Genomic DNA, 17,127 nt, shown 5'->3' with positions numbered 1-17,127 from the left:
TGACGCTGGAGCGCGCAATGACACTAAATCCGCTAGATTACTGAACCCGTCCCTCTGCATTGTCCTAATGGTGTTTGCTCATTTTAATGTTTGTAGTGGCTCTGGTTTTTATTTTCAATGTAATCGATGCCTTCATTTTGTGGAATACAGCTGTTTGAAGGGACGCCTTACTGTTTTTTTTTTTCCTCGGTTGGCTAAGAAGATCTCCGCACGGTCGTGAGGAGTTGGAACAAAAGCGACCTTAGCATTTCGTGAAAGTATCGTTGCTTTTTGGTCGACTTTACACATTAAGGATAACATTTAATCAACGTTTTAGGTATTTAACATGGCTCCCGAAGTTGGACAGACCAATTCACAGGACTCGTCACGGCAGTGTCAGTGGCTCTGGTAGTTTAGGACCTCTACTTTGCTTTAGCTAACATGGATTTTTATCGCTGAAGTCAACGTTTCACCCCTAGATCCATGTTATCTCAAAGGCCGAAAGTCAGATCAACCAAAAAAAGATAATATACTGTGAATTCCTTTGTCAACGTTCGACTTGAATGACCCTGGATAGAGAATGTCTTTTTTTAATTTCCGTAAAATATTTAAATTGGGAGTTGAGAAGAAGAAGAAACAGTACGAACACGTCAGAAGAGATGAAAACCCAGAGGAAATATGGACTATTATTGGTGAATTGGGAGATGGGGCTTTTGGAAAAGTATTTAAGGTACGTAACCACTCTAACTGACGGTGTTTTCTTTTCTTTGAATGGGCCTGTGTTTTACAACCTCCCTATCCCCAGTTATCCTTCTTTTTGACGCTTAGCATAACATGCGGATGTGTCGTCGTCTTGTATCACTGTGACCCACCCACCATCTTCTATCTCCTACGGCCTGGGGACTTGAATGGAATTAAGTGGACTACTATATTCCTTGAATAATATTCAGCATTATCAGTTATACGTGATCAACTACAATATAACTGAGTTTTACCAAAGTCAGCGTTTCTTCAATTGGATATTTAACAGATACAGAGCACCTATAACATTCATTGTTTGCTCCTCAGCTGCGTTACACACAAAAAGTCTACCACCTCTCTGGATAATTGACATACAACCTGACATTCCCACCAATAAAAACTCTTCTTACATGAGTGGGACTCATTTATTTGTTTACAGCCATCTCTTTTTATCTTTCCTACAAACCGAGGTTTGGAGACTTAACATGCGGATTAGAGAGGGGCTATTTAATGCAGCCTCAGGGCGGTACTGGCCGGTGTCTCCCCGAGCCAGCCTCGGGGGGCACGGGTCAGTGTCTCCCTGAGCCGGTCCTAAGGCCGGATATATGCAGAGGGTTGCGTCAGGAAGGGCATCTGGCATAAAACTTTTGCCAAAACCAAACATGCAAATCAATCATAATAACCACATCAAACCGGACTCAGTCGAGGTTTGACAACAACGACCGCCATCGGTACTGATGACCTCCAGGGAACCAATGGAAACTGGGCTACTGTAGGTCAAAGACGGTTGATTTGCTGTGGCGACCCCAGAAGGGAAAAGCCGAAAAGAGAAGAAGATTAGAGAGGGGCTACTTCATCCGTACTCACTTGGAATCATGACTGGCTTTCTATGTAACATCAAGAATAGATATGTTTCATTACTGTCTTTTCATGTAGTGTGGTGATGCGTCATGCAGATTTACAACAACCTGTATGAGAGATGAGATGAGATGAGAACAACTTTATTAATCCCGAAGGAAATTGTTGTGCCAGAGTTTCAAGTAAAAAACATAACAGTAATAGATAATAGTAGAAAGGAGGAAGAATAAGAAATATAATGAAATATGTATTGAATCAATGAATCAATGTATCAAAGATACATTGATTCACCTCCCAGCTCGTTGTATTGACTAGTATCCAATATCTTCTCGTCAAAGGCACGACCTGCTTTCAGACAGATATCAGTATCTTAATAACGTTAGTGTCTGAGGAATATAGATGCGACAAACCGGTCATATATCTTCCTTCTTAAATAGTGATGTTTATTGTTTTCCTATCAGCAACAGGAACTGGTGCGGATTAGAAATGTATAATAAGACGGCTGATATGTTGGTCTTACAGTCGTACATGGGCAAAAACTTGTAGATTCCCCAACTAAACATCTGAATAGCTGTATAACATATTAGAGACAAAAAAAAAAATCATTTACTGAATTATTTTACATTAGATTAAATGGCATCCTATAAAATAATTAAGTTAACAGTTAAGATTTTTCCAATACATTTTTCTTTTCAAGCATTTTTCTTTTTTAAAGGTAACTATGTAACAAAACAAATAATTTGAATAAAAATATAATTCTGGATGAGGTAATAGTACCCTTTAAATAACCGTCTGTTGCTACCAACATACTCATTGTTACTGATTTTAGCGTTTGCTTTACAATTTTCGAAGGCGTGTTTTATTTCGAAACATCGTCCTCTCATCATTTTTAACTATATGCTGTACCTTATGAAAGAATATCCGGCTCAGAAGCCAGCAACCTAATTTGCATTATGACAGAATATGTCATCACAGAAAAGGCCTGTACACTGTCTGGTACCAGGAAGTCTGTGACAACTGGATCCAGTTTGCATGATGTTTTTTTGTTCTGTGTTGATACTGTTGATACAGTCTCACTTAAGACAATTTGAAATAGCCTTATTTACTCAACGTTAATCAACATCCAATGGTTTCTTGGTATGATTGTTTCTGTTAGCCTAATCTTCTTGCACAATGATTCAGTCACAGGTTCTGAATCTCTGCATTCCAAACCACCAGCAAGTCTCACATGAATTGGACTCAAGTTAGAACGAAGTAGAAAATAAGCCTTTGGCATTATTATGTCATTGACTATGTTCACATTTTGTTCAACTTACTATAGATCAAAATCTGGGCAAGGTATACTCACAGTAGAACTATAATCTTCCAAAAAAAGCTTAATAATCTGTTAAAATTCTTATAACTCAACAAGAAGGTCCTGAATATAGTGATATCACCTGTAACTCATGGTGAGTAACTGTGCAGCAATATCAACTTTAGAAGATCTCACTGCAGTGGTGAATCGCTTGTAACGTTTTCAGCCTGTATGTATTCACAGTGAACCATATCATTTCAATGGAGCGTGTAGTTGAACACAGAGAATGAAAGGTCCCTAGGAAGTGGCTGCATCCCATGTCATAGCAGCAGCCTCATTTAGCACATCCTATCCACAGATAGCCAAAACAAACACAAGAACTTTCCACTTCACCAAGACCTGCCTCATGCTCTACTGACTTATGTAGACTCCGCTCAGCAGTTACTATTTATGTGTTGCTCTTACACTCCCGTCATTGCCAAAGTGGTCTATTTGTTGTGGGTGAATGGTTAAGACAATGGAACTCTTAAGAAAGAGTGTTTGCAATGTTTGTGTTTGTCTCAAGAAGTCTGTAAATATTCTGCAAATATGATATTCTGTTGACTAGATCAGACCACAGGATTAGCAAGATTAATGTTTTTAATTTGACAGCGTTAGTCATGCAACTCCTGATAAGTGCTTTTGTCTTCCAGGCACAGAACAAACAGACTGGCGTCCTTGCTGCTGCCAAAGTTGTTGACACAAAGACAGAGGAGGAGTTGGAGGACTACATGGTGGAGATTGACATCCTGGCCTCCTGCAACCATCAAAACATTGTCAAACTCCTAGATGCTTTCTATTATGAGGGCAAACTCTGGGTAAGAAACAGGAAAAGATCTCAGGGGTTACAGCAGCATCCGCATTTGTTCTGTATTTGCTATGTTTGACACAAAATTACCGCCCCATCAGTAGGAAATTAGACCAAAATTTATTAGAATAATTTTTTTCATGTCGTGTGCATAAATACAACACAGCCTTTATATTTCCTTGCAGCTTACACACACCAAAACTGATGAAACAAAGAGCAATACTCTTGCACAATATTTCTCACAGCCTAGTTTTTAGAACAACTTCAACAGAGTTTAGTCTCAATTTAGTTATTGTAACTTATTTCTGTCATGAAACACTATCCCACTTTTGGTGCAGAATTGAAGTTTTTCCACTGTGGGATCACATGGGTCTTGACAATGTGACTGTTTTGAATTTACTTTGTTTTACGATATATGTCAGGCTTTATACCCATTTTTTTTAACTTCTCTGCTCTTGTCACATTATGAGGCAAAGTTCACTTGCTATTAATCATTGTACAAGTTGATTGCTTGTATGACGCAGATTTATGAAAATGCTGTTTGTATGTAGTCAGTTCCAGCACAACTAAAATACTAGATTTTTAAGATAAAAAAATGAATGCCATATAGCACCTTCATTAGCAGCTGACCTGTTGCTGCACTGGTTTCCAACCAGTTTCATTTGGGGGGTTTATTTTGGTTGGTCTTGAAAAGTTTCTCAAAAATAGTCTGATGAGTCAGGAGAGGGACATTGGGCTTTGCTGAAGTTGTCTATAGTACTGGGTGTGACATGTTGCTTCAACTGGGAATGATGTTAAGTGGCCAAAAGAGCACTTCAAGGAATTCCCGACATGCCCAGAGCAATATGCAGAGAACACTGACAAGCCTACATTTATTTTTGTAGTAGAGGTTACTGAGGTTGTCAAGAAGTTGCCTTTTGAGGTCATTTGGATGGGGTGGCATAACTTTAAATATTTACAACATATAATTATAATACATTTAATTTATTGTCTACATTGTGACTTGGATAATTTTCTGCTGCAGGGCTTGTTATTTGGTTTTGAGTTCATGATTTTTTACCAATGACCCATACATCCAGTCATTAGGAAGACCACGTAGACATGGGAAAAACCTTAAGACTGTTCCATCAGTGTGAATTAAACCAGGGTCCTTTGTGCTGTGAGATTGAAGCCCTAGCACTGTGCCACCATTTCACCCACTGCAAAAAGTGCACAAAATTGGCCAGAAATAAATCAAAATGACCAAAAAAGGACTTCAAAATCAGAAAGAACTTCCCTAAACATAAGAAGAATTAACAAGAATACAATCAATAGCAACATAGCTGAAAATTTTCTGTATAGCTGAAAATATCTCAGAAGATGACCAGAATAGTGTCAGAAAACTATGGAAGCAAGTAATGATCATAATTCAAATTAAATTGCATGAGCATGCTTTTTCATTTTCAGAATTTGGCAGCATATTTTAGAACATAACGAAGATGAGTAATAAGGGGCTGCAGTTTTATTTTCTTCTTCCTTCTGGTCCCACATTTTTGACACAATTTGAAAGAAAATGAAAAGAACAGCGTTTTCCCGTTTTCATGTCCCGCCCCACAAAAAAGTGACCAAAAATCAATCTGTATTCGTAATCCCCAGCCACACAGGAGAGGAACGTCAGTGGCTGATTTTCTTCTTAGTGGTCTGTTTGAGTACTATAATATGGCACATACTCAGCTGTTTCAATTTTATTCCAGTTAACCTCCTGCAAGTTTTTGGGCTGTGGGAGGAAACCAGAGGACCTGCATAAACAACCCCACGCAGAAACGGGGACTTCATGCAGAAAGGACCCCTGTGGGAATTGAACCAGGGTCCTTCATGCTGTGAAATATCTGTTAGGGCAAAGTATTCAGCCAAGTTGTCTATAATCTGCTCAGGTCTGTCACAGGCATCCGATACCGAAGCGTTCTGCAATTCTATCTGGTTCCATAATTGTAAGATTTTTTCGTGACAGCTTTAGGGTGAGCCATGCTGCCAAGTATCAGCTATCAGGTAAAACAGCTGAGTGTGAGTGTGTGCTGTATTACAGTGCTCAAACAAGCCACTAAGAAGATTGGCCACTGACGTCACTCTCCTGCACTGCTTGGGATTGCGAATCCTAATTTACTTTTAGTCATTTTTCTTGGGGGCGGGACATGAAAATGAGAAAGCAGTATTCTTTCAGTTTTCTTTTTAATTGTGTCATAAAATGTGCAACCTGTAGAAGAAAATGCAGTTTGGAATGCTTCCATAGAAAACAAGTAACAATATAATATATGCCGTATTAGTGATGCTTTGTATAATATCTTCTATTCAGAAAAGAACATTTCATTAAAAGTGGAGTAACTCCACTCCTGGAGAGATACTAGAGGTGTTTATGTTGTTTATCTGTTATATAATTTTATTGCCGAAGTAGTTATTTTTCTGACAGACTTATCTGACAAGACATGCACCTGAATATCACCCTGCCATACATTAGCTATATACAGAAATGGACCGAACCACACTCTTCATACTGCGTGAGTATTGTTATTGAAGGACCATCTGATCAACTGATGTCATCTGTCTAAGTCAAAGCGCATACTCATTCACTTCTGTCATATTATCAAAGGCCTCCAAGGCTTTGTGTCAGTGATATTATTAGAGCTACTCATGCCATGCTGCTAGTCCTGTCAGTCTCTTTGCCTGAAGCCACAGGATTTTACCGTAGAGCAAGTATGTCCTCAGGCAACAGATAAAGTGTCTGGTATAGTGATACGACTCTGTCTATACCGAGTAGATATCTAATACAATAATTTACAATTAGTCTGACTCATGGATTATTATGATTAATTTGCATGTTTGGTATTGGATTAAGAAGTTGGAGGATATCAGGTAGTCAACAGTCCAGAGCAACGGAGAGTGTGGAAAAGAGGTGAAGAGACGGGTCCAAGCAGGTTGGAATGGGTGGAGAAAAGTGTCAGGGGTACTATGTGATAGAGGACTATCAGCCAGAATGAAAGGAAAGGTGTACAAGACAGTTGTGAGACCAGCGATGCTTGATGGACTAGAAACAGTTACAATGACGAAAAGACAGGAGACTGAGCTAGAGATTGCAGAGATGAAGGTACCAAAGTTTCTCTTTGGGAGTGACAAGGATGGATAGGATCAGAAATGAGTCTATCAGCACATGTTAGATGTTTTGGAGAGAAGGTCAGAGAAGCCAGACTGAGATGGTTCGGTCATGTACAGAGGGGGGATAGTGGATATATTGGTAGACGGATGCTGGAATTGGAGCTGCCAGGCAGGAGGTCTTGAGCAAGACCAAAGGGAAGATTTATGGGCGCAGTGAGAGAAGATATGAAGATAGTTGGTGTGAGAGAGGAAGATACAGAGAATAGAGATAGATGGAGAAGGTTGATTTGCTGTGGTGAAGGGTAAAGCCGAAAGAATAAGAATAAGTCTGACTCATGGATCTATATTTTCCTGCTGATAGAGATATAATGGAACAACATCTCCGCCTTCTGGTTAGAAATAGAGACATATTAACTCCAGACAGAAGCAATGCACATGTGGTCAAAATTCGTACCTTTCTGTTAACGAAAACAAAGCCCTCGATGGTCACTGAAATAACTTGAAACTGACAAAAGTAATAATGAATAAAATTTTACTTAAAATTAACCCCAGACCGTCGGTCGATCTATGTTCTTACCCCCACCTCGTTCAAGGTCGTGTAGCCAAGCTTTCTCCCTGAGAGATAAGCTGAGGAGTTTAGCCATCAAGGAGGGGCTCACAGTAGAGTCTCTGTTCCTCCACGTGGAGAGGAGTCATATGAGGTGGCTTGGGTATCTGGTTTGGATGCCTCCTGGTCAACCCTCTGCTGAGGTGTTCTAGGCATGTCCACCCTGGAGGAGGTCCTGAGGAAGCCCCCGACACGCTGGAGGGACTCTGTTACTACATGGGCCTTGGGGACGCCTTAGGATCCCCCCGGAAGAGCTGGACAAGTGGCAGGGGAGAAAGGGAAGTCTGGCCCTCTCTGCTTCGGCTGCTGTCCCCGCCACCTGATCCCGGATAAGTGATAGAAGATTGATGGATGGATGAAAACCAGTGTTTAACCAGTTAAAATCAGACATTGCTTTTGAACTGTGGTTCAAGAGAATAATTAAAAAACACTAATAAAACTGGCCTGGACAAAGATTATCGGTACCCTTAGAAAAGATTGAAATATGTTAAACTATGGTGTGGCCTCATAATAGCCCCACAGGTGTCTTCAAACTTGGAATGAGTCAGTCTGCCTTTCTAGCAAGGCACATCAGCTCTATGCTCACAAAGTCAAAAATGGAGCATACCAAGAAAAGAACACCGAGACAACTGGAGGAGTCTACTCAAGGAGTGGCCTTTGGTGTCTCTAAGTGGCTGCAAACTGCTCATGGTTAACCCGTGATGGGTTAAATGCAGAGAAATAATTTCCTGCAAGAGATTGATAAAATATAGTAAAATAAAAATAGTTCATTGAAATTAAAAAAGAATACCTGATGACAGGCACAAAAGTCTCATTGACACTTACATAAATCGTTTGACTGCAGTGATTTCCTCAAAAGGTTGTGTACTAAAATATTATGTTAAGGGTACCATCACTTTTGTCCAGGCCAAGTTCATTAGTTTGTTTTTTTAAACAATTCTTTTCTGTCCAACAATATAAAAGCAGTGTCTGATTTTCATCAGTAAATTTTCAGTAAATTAGGATTTTTTTAAACTTTTGACATTTTCTTGTTATTACAATGACTATTGTGCATTTTTCTTTCATTAACAGAGGGGCATCAACAATTTTGTCAATATTTGATGAGTAACAGTATATTGACAGTATTCTTTAGTTATCAAGCACCATATTTCTCACCAATTTAGTTTATCACATATGTATTACAAATACAAGTACTTACTATACAGCATTTTTCAATCAATGTTTCATTGATCACATATTTCTGAAATCTGAAATTTGAAAATAGTTAAGCTAATTTAATATCAGGAAGTCATCATACAAATGTTATATTTGAGTTGAATATGACAATCAGGCAAAAATGTAACACTGGAATTAACAAGGTACAGCTCCATCAACTCATCTTCTCTGGACTTCCCCATCAACATTCTTAAAGCAAATACTGCATCTGGATTACTCTTTCTAGGCATGAAACCTTACAGCTGCTCACAAATTTTCACTTCTGCTCCATCTAGTTTCCACTACTCTTTCTCATTCCTTAGGCCTCTGCTGAGGCTCTAAGATCCTGTTCAATAGTCTTGTCAACAGGTGTAACATTAGGACCAACTGCCTTTCCTCTCTTCATCCTCCTCAATGCCTGTTCTACTCTCATTTTCCTCATTTATCAGCTCTGCACTGTACTTTCCATATAAATAATTCTCTCCCTCCTTACTTTCCAACTTAGTATACAAGTCATCATACACCCTTGGTTTGGTTTTTGCCACCTCTGCCTTCACCTTGCATTGCATCTCCTTGTACTCCTGTCTGTTCTCTTTAGTCCCCTCAGTGTCCCTTTTCTTTTTTCAAAGCTCACTGGGGACCAGTGGGGAGACTATTGTAAAACAGCATAGCCGGTAAACCGACAACCTACCTACAGAGAAACACTGCATTGGTGTGTTAGATTTTCAGGAGACTGCATGAGCCTTGTTGTTAGACGTAGACAAGTCTCAAAAACGCTCTCAGTCATTGTTTCTAAATATGTGCTGAAAGGTTCAATTTGGAATGCAGACTGACCAAATGACCAAAGTGAATGTGCTCGTAACCACAGTTACTTTCTGAATGGTTTCTTATTTTCAGAAGTACAACGGTGCTTCCTCTTCTTTAAACAAATATGTTTAATCTTATGCACGTTGCCATACCTGCTGCCATCATCACAATACCCCATGCCTGCAGTGCTGTGTCCACATAACCCTTAATCCTATTAACAGCAGAAAGCCCAAGGTCAAGCATTAAAAGGCCAGCTAGCAGCAGTGTGAAAACATTTCCACAATGTAGCCGAAACCTGGTCAATCCTCGTAGATCAGCATCCATATTGAAAGCCTTTAAATGCCTCAAAAAGTATGGAGTATTTCATTAATGCAGAGTGGGCTCATTCTTAAATTGTCTATGTCAAGGCAGTCGCTCAGATTCATGATGAGGAGGCCTGTGTTTACGCTGATTTTAAATACGTACTATGACATGTGTTCTCTCAAGTCTTGAATTTTCGATAGCCATGATAGATGCCAGTGCACACTTGATTCAATCACAATGCCTCTGATTTAAGAGGGACCTCAAACTCCTAAAGTATAGTATCCCTCATTGTTAAATATAGGATAGGGCCATGTGGACTATAATTAATATACAGAAACTACAAATCCCTATTTTAGGAAGAAATCTCAGAAAATTAGGAACAACGCCTTGAAACAAGTTACCAATTGAAATTAAACAGTAAAAGATCTGATTAAAAGTGATGTGTCAGATTGCTTTTATTAAAATGCTTGTGAAGTACTGCTCTCAGAAGGCTAACACAAGAATTTTAATAAAAACAGAATTCATACTTTATCATTACATGAAATTTGGTAGGAATTACAAAAGTATTTCACAAATTTTCACTTCGAAATGATGACTAAATAAGGCAAAAAGAGCTCATCTATATTTGATCACAGAATGACACACGCCAACAGTATAGGCATACAGTCACTGCAGGACTTCTCTTTTATTAATTTATGCTTTCTTGTCTCCTACAGTTATTATGTCCTTCATTAATCTAATTCCACTTAATTCCAAAATAAAATCAATACGTTTTTCCCATTCAATTCAGGCTTGTGAATATGTGAGATTAGCAAGAAGCCATTGGTGTCATTTGCCGAAAATTACTCTTTTTAGGATTTTTTTTTTCTTTTTAGAACCTAATTTTCAGTTTAAATAGCATTAACTTCAGGATGGTTTTGATGAGAAAACAATTTACTATTTTGAATAAGCAAACCAAAATTTGAGATCATCTTGTTGAGGAAAGGATTATATAACAACTGACATCCTCAAGTACCTATCAAAGAATTATGAGGGGGCTTCCTGGGATACTTAATTATTGCAAACAAACCGAACAAAATTATTGAAAATATTTAATTAAGTAAAATTGAGAAAATACTCAGAGGATTCTCTTTTCTCTGTTTTTGCAGATTCTCATCGAGTTTTGTGCTGGAGGGGCTGTGGATGCCGTCATGTTAGGTGAGTCAGCATTTTCTCCTTCCATGCAGCCAGTAACATTGATCTGATTAATATGTTCCTCCTTTTTCATTGTGATTTACGAGTGTGTCCTTCCCCCTTGTGTAGAGCTGGAGAGACCCCTTGCAGAGCCTCAGATCAGGGTGGTATGCAAGCAGACTCTGCAGGCTCTAGTTTACCTCCATGAGAACAAAATCATCCACAGAGACCTAAAGGCTGGTAACATCTTGCTGACAATGGATGGTGATGTCAAGCTGGGTAAGGAACAGAAACAGACTGGGGAAATGTTTATTAGATTCCTATATTGTATTTCATCTATTGAAATAATTATTTTATTATTTTATATAATTATTTTTCATCCAGAGGGTTGACTTTTAACTCTGTAAAATCATTGGAAAACGCTTTTCTGAAATGAGCCAAAAAAGTGTTGTGTTTCCAGTAATGTGCCATAGATCACAAAATCCCCCTAAAATGGCTTTGAAAAAAAATTAATGAAAACATAACTTTTTGAAGCATAAACCAAATATACTGTTTCAATTTTAAGTATTTCAGAAAGTCTGAATCATTAAGAAATTAAAAAAGCAGTTTATCACTAAAATGCAATATGGGGATTTCTGAAATATGTAAGACGTTGTTTTGAAAATGACTTAAAAACAACTGAAAGTAAGCAAAAATACAAAAGTAAAATTAAAGTCACCAAACGTTTGAAAAACATTAGATTTATATCACAACAGAGTCACAATTTTGGGTATGAAAGATTTTCAATTTCTAGCTTTTAGAAACACGTTTGAAGCTTACCTAGTCTGTATCATCTATTAAAATGCCTGTAAAACAAACATTACTTATCGTCATTAAGCAGTCACTGTTAAGATGCATTAATAGCCAGCGTTTGCATTTGTAAGGCTCAGAATCCATATGTCTTTAGTTAGGTTTTTGAATAAATACATTGCAGTCTTCATGTCAAACATACAGGGAAAGTGTATTTTCCAGTTCACATTCCCTTTTTCAAGGGAAAAATCTTCAATGAGTTTGCATGTTAACAGTGTAGATGAGGCCATGAGCTCTGTTTCCTCAAAAGGTCTGTGATTGAAAGTGGAAAAGACAGGCATGCAGAGCTCTACCAAGTATTTTTGATGCTCCTTCACACAAGCCGCGCAAGAACGTTGTTTGCCTCTGTACTCAGTAGATTTTCCATGTTGATTAATGCCAGAAGCTCACAAGTTCACATGATCCTGCCTGAAACATATACTGCTCAGTGTTATACCTTCATGCTTAGAAAACAATGCGATGTCTTGTGTGCTTTACTCAATGTTTCCAGGTTTCCTTCTGCAGTACTAATTTTATGTTTTGGACTTCATTCTAAGTAATAAGAATGAAAATATAGAAAAAACTGAGGAATGCAGAATTTTCATGAAGATACTGGAAACTTATGGATTGGATTTACCCCAAAAAAAAAAAATTGCCTCTTAGTTAAACACGCCGGTGTTTCTAAAACATACTAATGTTCATACTAAAAACGAAGTCTTATAGGCATGTTAACGTTTCCTGATGACCACTTGGCCTGCTTATCATCTTGCACCCCTCACATCTCTCATAAGTGAAGACATTATAATACGGTTTTGTTTTTTCAGGCTGAATGGATTCTCAACTTAATGTGTTAATTTCAAGAAAAAAATAGCTGCTTGTTGAATCAAACAACAACTTTTTTGCACTTTGCGTAACATAAGTCAGAGAAGGCTACAAGTAGCAAGATGCTGCAACAGCTATGTCAATTTGTGCCGCTCCTGCAGTTTTTTTGTTTGTTTTTTTAAAAATGGGGGATGTTTGGTTTTGCCTTCTGGCTTGCTATGCCACAGTGATTTCTAGGGCTCATAGTATAACGTTTTTCACCAAAGTACAGAATTAGCTAATAGTAGAGGTTTTCACACTATGTAGTGGAGGAAGAACCTGAAAAACAAGTAAATGTCACAGATGCTAGTGTCACAGCGATCCCAACCATTATCCACTACTGCCTCTTTGAATACAAAGATTACACTGGAGGAGGGTAGTTCCTCGAATAATATTTGAGCTGGACAGTTTTTCAAACTTTTCTGTCCAAAGGAATTATTGATAACATTCTCGGGGCAAATCAGTGGCTAGCAGTCTGTTAACATCATTTTTTTAATATCAGCTCAGCTTGCTTGGAACCTCACCAGAGATGATACTAAAAAAGTTTGACACACCCTCATGGAAACAAATGGAACAGAGTTGAGTTGAGTTGTTCAAATATTGACAAACAGCCGCTTACTCTCTCATTCACATTAATGAGCCATTCAGAGTCTGAGTTAAGCTATTGCATATTTTTGATTGTGGGAGAAATTAGCAGAACGTGCAGAAAACTAATGCAGACATAGCGAGAATGTGCAATCTTGACACAGAGAGGTCTGATTTGAAACAGGAAATTCCTTGGTGCGACGCAGCAGGGCTGCACTGATTAAGATAAGATAAGATAAGATTAGATAAGATAATACTTTATTGATCCCCATAGGGGAAATTCATTTGCCACAGCAGCACAAAAATAACAGTATTTCTGCCCAGTTCTTTGTGAATTACTTTTCAATAAAATATACTAATTTGTCAGAAATTATTCAAAAACAAAATACAGAATGTCAGGAGACTGGTTTGTGACAAGTGAACAGACAAATTACATTACAAAATTCAATATTTAAAAAAATCACTGTATAAATTTATCACAATCAAAATTTACAAGGCTGTGCTGGGACTGTTGCCCTCTTACATTTGTAACTTAATTACACAGAGAAGTGTTGATTCTTACGGTTTACGTTCTAATGATCAGCTGTTTCTTTCTGTTCCATTTGTCTGCACAAAACTGGGAAAAAGGGCTTTTGTCTATTCTGCCCCCTCTACATAGAAAATGTTGCAAAAGGACTGGAAACTCACGGAAGTTGTTTCCTTGAACGGCTTTAAGTCCAGATTGAGAACGCTTGAGACAACTTCACTGATTTGTAACTGTTTTATATTATTTGTATGTAATTTTTAATTTCATTTTAAATGTAACTATATTCTTTTGCTGCCTCTTGGCCAGGACTCCCTTGAAAAAGAGTTTTTTAATCTTTATGGGACTTTCCTGGTTAAATAAAGGTTAAGTAAGTAAGTAATTTATTTACTTACTATTCTCAGTGTTGCTGAGATTATTCGATTTAAGCAGATATTATTATGTTGCTTACATAAAGGTACATGAGTCACCAATTAGTAAACTAACACACAACAAGCATTTGTACAGTGACATAAGATCAGGGTTCAGATGAGATGACACAAACAGGGTTCTTATGGTGTCACATGACTGCGTAACTTTGTGTTCATGTAACGCCTTGATTGGATTAGCTGTTCTGCCCATTGCGGGTACATTTTTCCTTCTCGGGTTGTTTGATATTTTTGTTTTCATTTGAAAGATATTTTTTAAATGACAGTGAGGGTCTTCTCTAATTTCTGGATCACATATCCTCCAGCTGACTTTGGTGTATCTGCGAAAAACACCAAAACGTTGCAGAGGAGGGACTCTTTCATTGGAACGCCATACTGGTAAGGGCCTTTTCAAATTGCCTCAATGTTCAGTCAGATTTTTCAGTCAGAAAAATCATCAGAATATGTTTTTTCCCCTTTCCTACAGGATGGCTCCTGAGGTTGTCATGTGTGAGACATCCAAGGACCGGCCATACGACTGCAAGGCTGACATCTGGTCCTTGGGGATCACTCTGATCGAGCTGGCAGAAATCGAACCACCCAATCACGAGATGAACCCCATGAGAGTTTTGCTGAAAATAGCAAAGTCTGATCCTCCAACACTGATTCAACCGTCACGCTGGTGGGTCTCTATGTAGAGCTCCACAGCCAGCCAAACACAAGCATAGGCCATAATTTTATAGTGAATCGGCACTACTTTTTACTTCTACAAACAGTCAGTTGCTTTTGTATCGTAATTGAAATTGATGCCATGAATATTTTTGTTTTGTTGTCAAAGTTGTGTTTGAAACCAAGCAAAATTCAATATTTACCAAATTTCCAAATTCTTACACTCACTTAGCATGATATTTTTGTCTTTTGACATTGTTCACATGTTAGTCATATATCCAACCCTGTCAATAATGAATTCATATTGACTTCAAGTATGGATTTTATACCTTTGAGGTTAAACTGACACTGACATTGGCATATTTCCAACATTAAACTCTCTTTTAATGTTAAATGGATATTTATTGCACTTGGTTGTCACTTGATTTATCACTTATGTCAATGTTTAGATCAAACTTTCAGCATTTAAATGCATCAATTAGACATCAAATTCAAACTGATATTTATATTCATATCAGCTCATTTTATTTTAAATGTATTGTTTTTGAAAAAGAAGCAGTTGTTTTGAACCCCAAGAACTTTTTTACTGTTATACTTAGTACATCAGGACTTGAAATTTCAATTTTTTTCGATGGATGAACTTGCAGGTCCCCAGAATTCAGTGATTTCCTTAAACGGTGTCTGGACAAAAATGTGGACAACCGGTGGAATGCGCTCCAGCTTCTACAGGTACCTGCTCCTCAAACATAAAGCATTTCAAACCAAGTTATTCAGTATACTACAGCCCCTCATTTTTGCTTTCATTACCTATCCCATAACCAACCCATCCCCTATGCATTTGCCACCTGCTATTGGAAGCAGAAGTAGCAGCATGCAAGTCATCTGTTCACCTGCGTGCGGCTAAGGCCTTGGACTCATCCCCTTGTGTCTGAGCCTGTGTCAGAAAGCTTTTCTTTCTCCATTGGACTTTAAGGCACTGGCCAAGCCCCAGACATTTACATTTATGGACAAAGAGGAGGCAATGAGGACACATTAATTCACACGGGAAATACTTTGTAGTGCTGTTGGGACAAAGACTCAATGGTTTAGGCTTAAACCAGTCGTGAACAAGCAAATTGGGGGGGTTGCAGGATGCCAAGAGTTATTTTAGCTTGTGGCAAGTGTGATGGATGTAGTTGACAACATGTTACCCTAATATCAAAACAAATGGCTAATCACTTGTGTAATGAACTAAAAGGTTCCATCATTGTGCTGTGTTTATTCCTGGTGGTTGGTGCTACTGAGGTTGGCAAAATTGATTGAGTTCGTCTCCCTGTATTGTATATTAAGTTGATTGTGTGATTATTAAGACATGTCTTGGTTGGGCTTGATTTGTCACTTGCAGTGTCTGCAATTTTACATCTCCATATGGCTTTAGTTTTCTGTGAGCTTTTGCATCTTCCTGGTGCTCTTTGTTCCTCTGATTTTTGTGGCACCACTTGATTGAAAATATGGGCATCCAAAAAATTGCATTTCTACTTGTTTTTACTGACATTGTTGTTATTTTTATTCTTGTGTTCAGCATTCATTTGTGTCGGAGGTGACAGACAGCAAACCTCTGAGGGAGATAATAGCCGAGGCAAAAGCTGAGGTCACTGAGGAGATTGAAGAGCACAAAGAGGAAGAAGAGGAAGAAGACACAGAAGTGCATCTGGTCTGTTTACTTGGATATGAAATATTGTCCACTTTTGTTCTTTTTCCATTCACATTCCTCTTTGCATTGATTAGGTCTTGGGGTATTTATTAATGGAATCCTTTCGACTGGATATGCTACAACTTTTATTATTAGAAAGCACCAGAGGGTGTATTATTATTATTATTTTTTTTTTATCTTTTTTTCCCAAACACCTTGTTTTAGTTTTTTTTTTTTTTTAAGATTTGTTTCACACAATAAGAAGGGCAAAAGAAAGACAAGGAAGAAATGATTTTCTTTCATGTCTGTGGAGGTTCTTTGTTTTTTGTGGCCGATAACCAAATACTGTAGGAAAGAAATCAAATTTGAATATGATCTCATAACAGAACTACACAGGCACTTGAAAATTGCAAGTCAAAGCTAAGATTACATTTATGCCAGTTGCCCTGTTTTCGCATGCATTAAGTTGAAAGTAACGGTCTATCACTGAACACCCGGAGCCACTAAACTTTTTTGACATCTAATATGAAGAAATACTGCATATATTTTTTTATTCCCTTCATGCAATGTATAAAAAAAACTATAGTGTGGTGCAGTTATGAAGTCAGTGAACTGCAATTAAGAAAACAAAGTTCTATTTCTGCATTGTT

General features: G+C 38.0%; 1 protein-coding gene across 2 annotated transcripts in view; it reads left to right on the top strand.

Moving 5' to 3' along the window:
* Nucleotides 1-38: 38 nt before the first annotated feature.
* LOC147216997 (STE20-like serine/threonine-protein kinase) overlaps nt 39-17,127 on the top strand; it is a 35,219-nt gene continuing 18,130 nt past the window's right edge. The window contains exons 1-8 of one of the 2 annotated variants that reach the window (XM_086176717.1): nt 39-709; nt 3,565-3,729; nt 10,908-10,956; nt 11,062-11,211; nt 14,463-14,535; nt 14,624-14,818; nt 15,453-15,534; nt 16,367-16,498. In XM_086176717.1, coding sequence (XP_086032843.1) covers nt 560-709; nt 3,565-3,729; nt 10,908-10,956; nt 11,062-11,211; nt 14,463-14,535; nt 14,624-14,818; nt 15,453-15,534; nt 16,367-16,498 — 996 coding nt within the window. In that variant the 5' untranslated portion in view covers nt 39-559. Of the gene's footprint in view, nt 710-3,564; nt 3,730-9,292; nt 9,362-10,907; nt 10,957-11,061; nt 11,212-14,462; nt 14,536-14,623; nt 14,819-15,452; nt 15,535-16,366; nt 16,499-17,127 lie in introns of those variants that run through there. The other variant, XM_086176718.1, reaches the window with a different exon arrangement.

This window comes from Fistularia commersonii, chromosome 29, assembly GCF_037954325.1.
Source record: "Fistularia commersonii isolate RoL2024-O1a breed Wild chromosome 29, RoL_Fcom_v1.0, whole genome shotgun sequence".
Classification (NCBI taxonomy): Eukaryota; Metazoa; Chordata; class Actinopteri; order Syngnathiformes; family Fistulariidae; genus Fistularia; species Fistularia commersonii.
The sequence above is the reverse complement of the archived record's forward strand: the minus strand, read 5'-3'. Positions and strand labels throughout refer to the sequence as shown.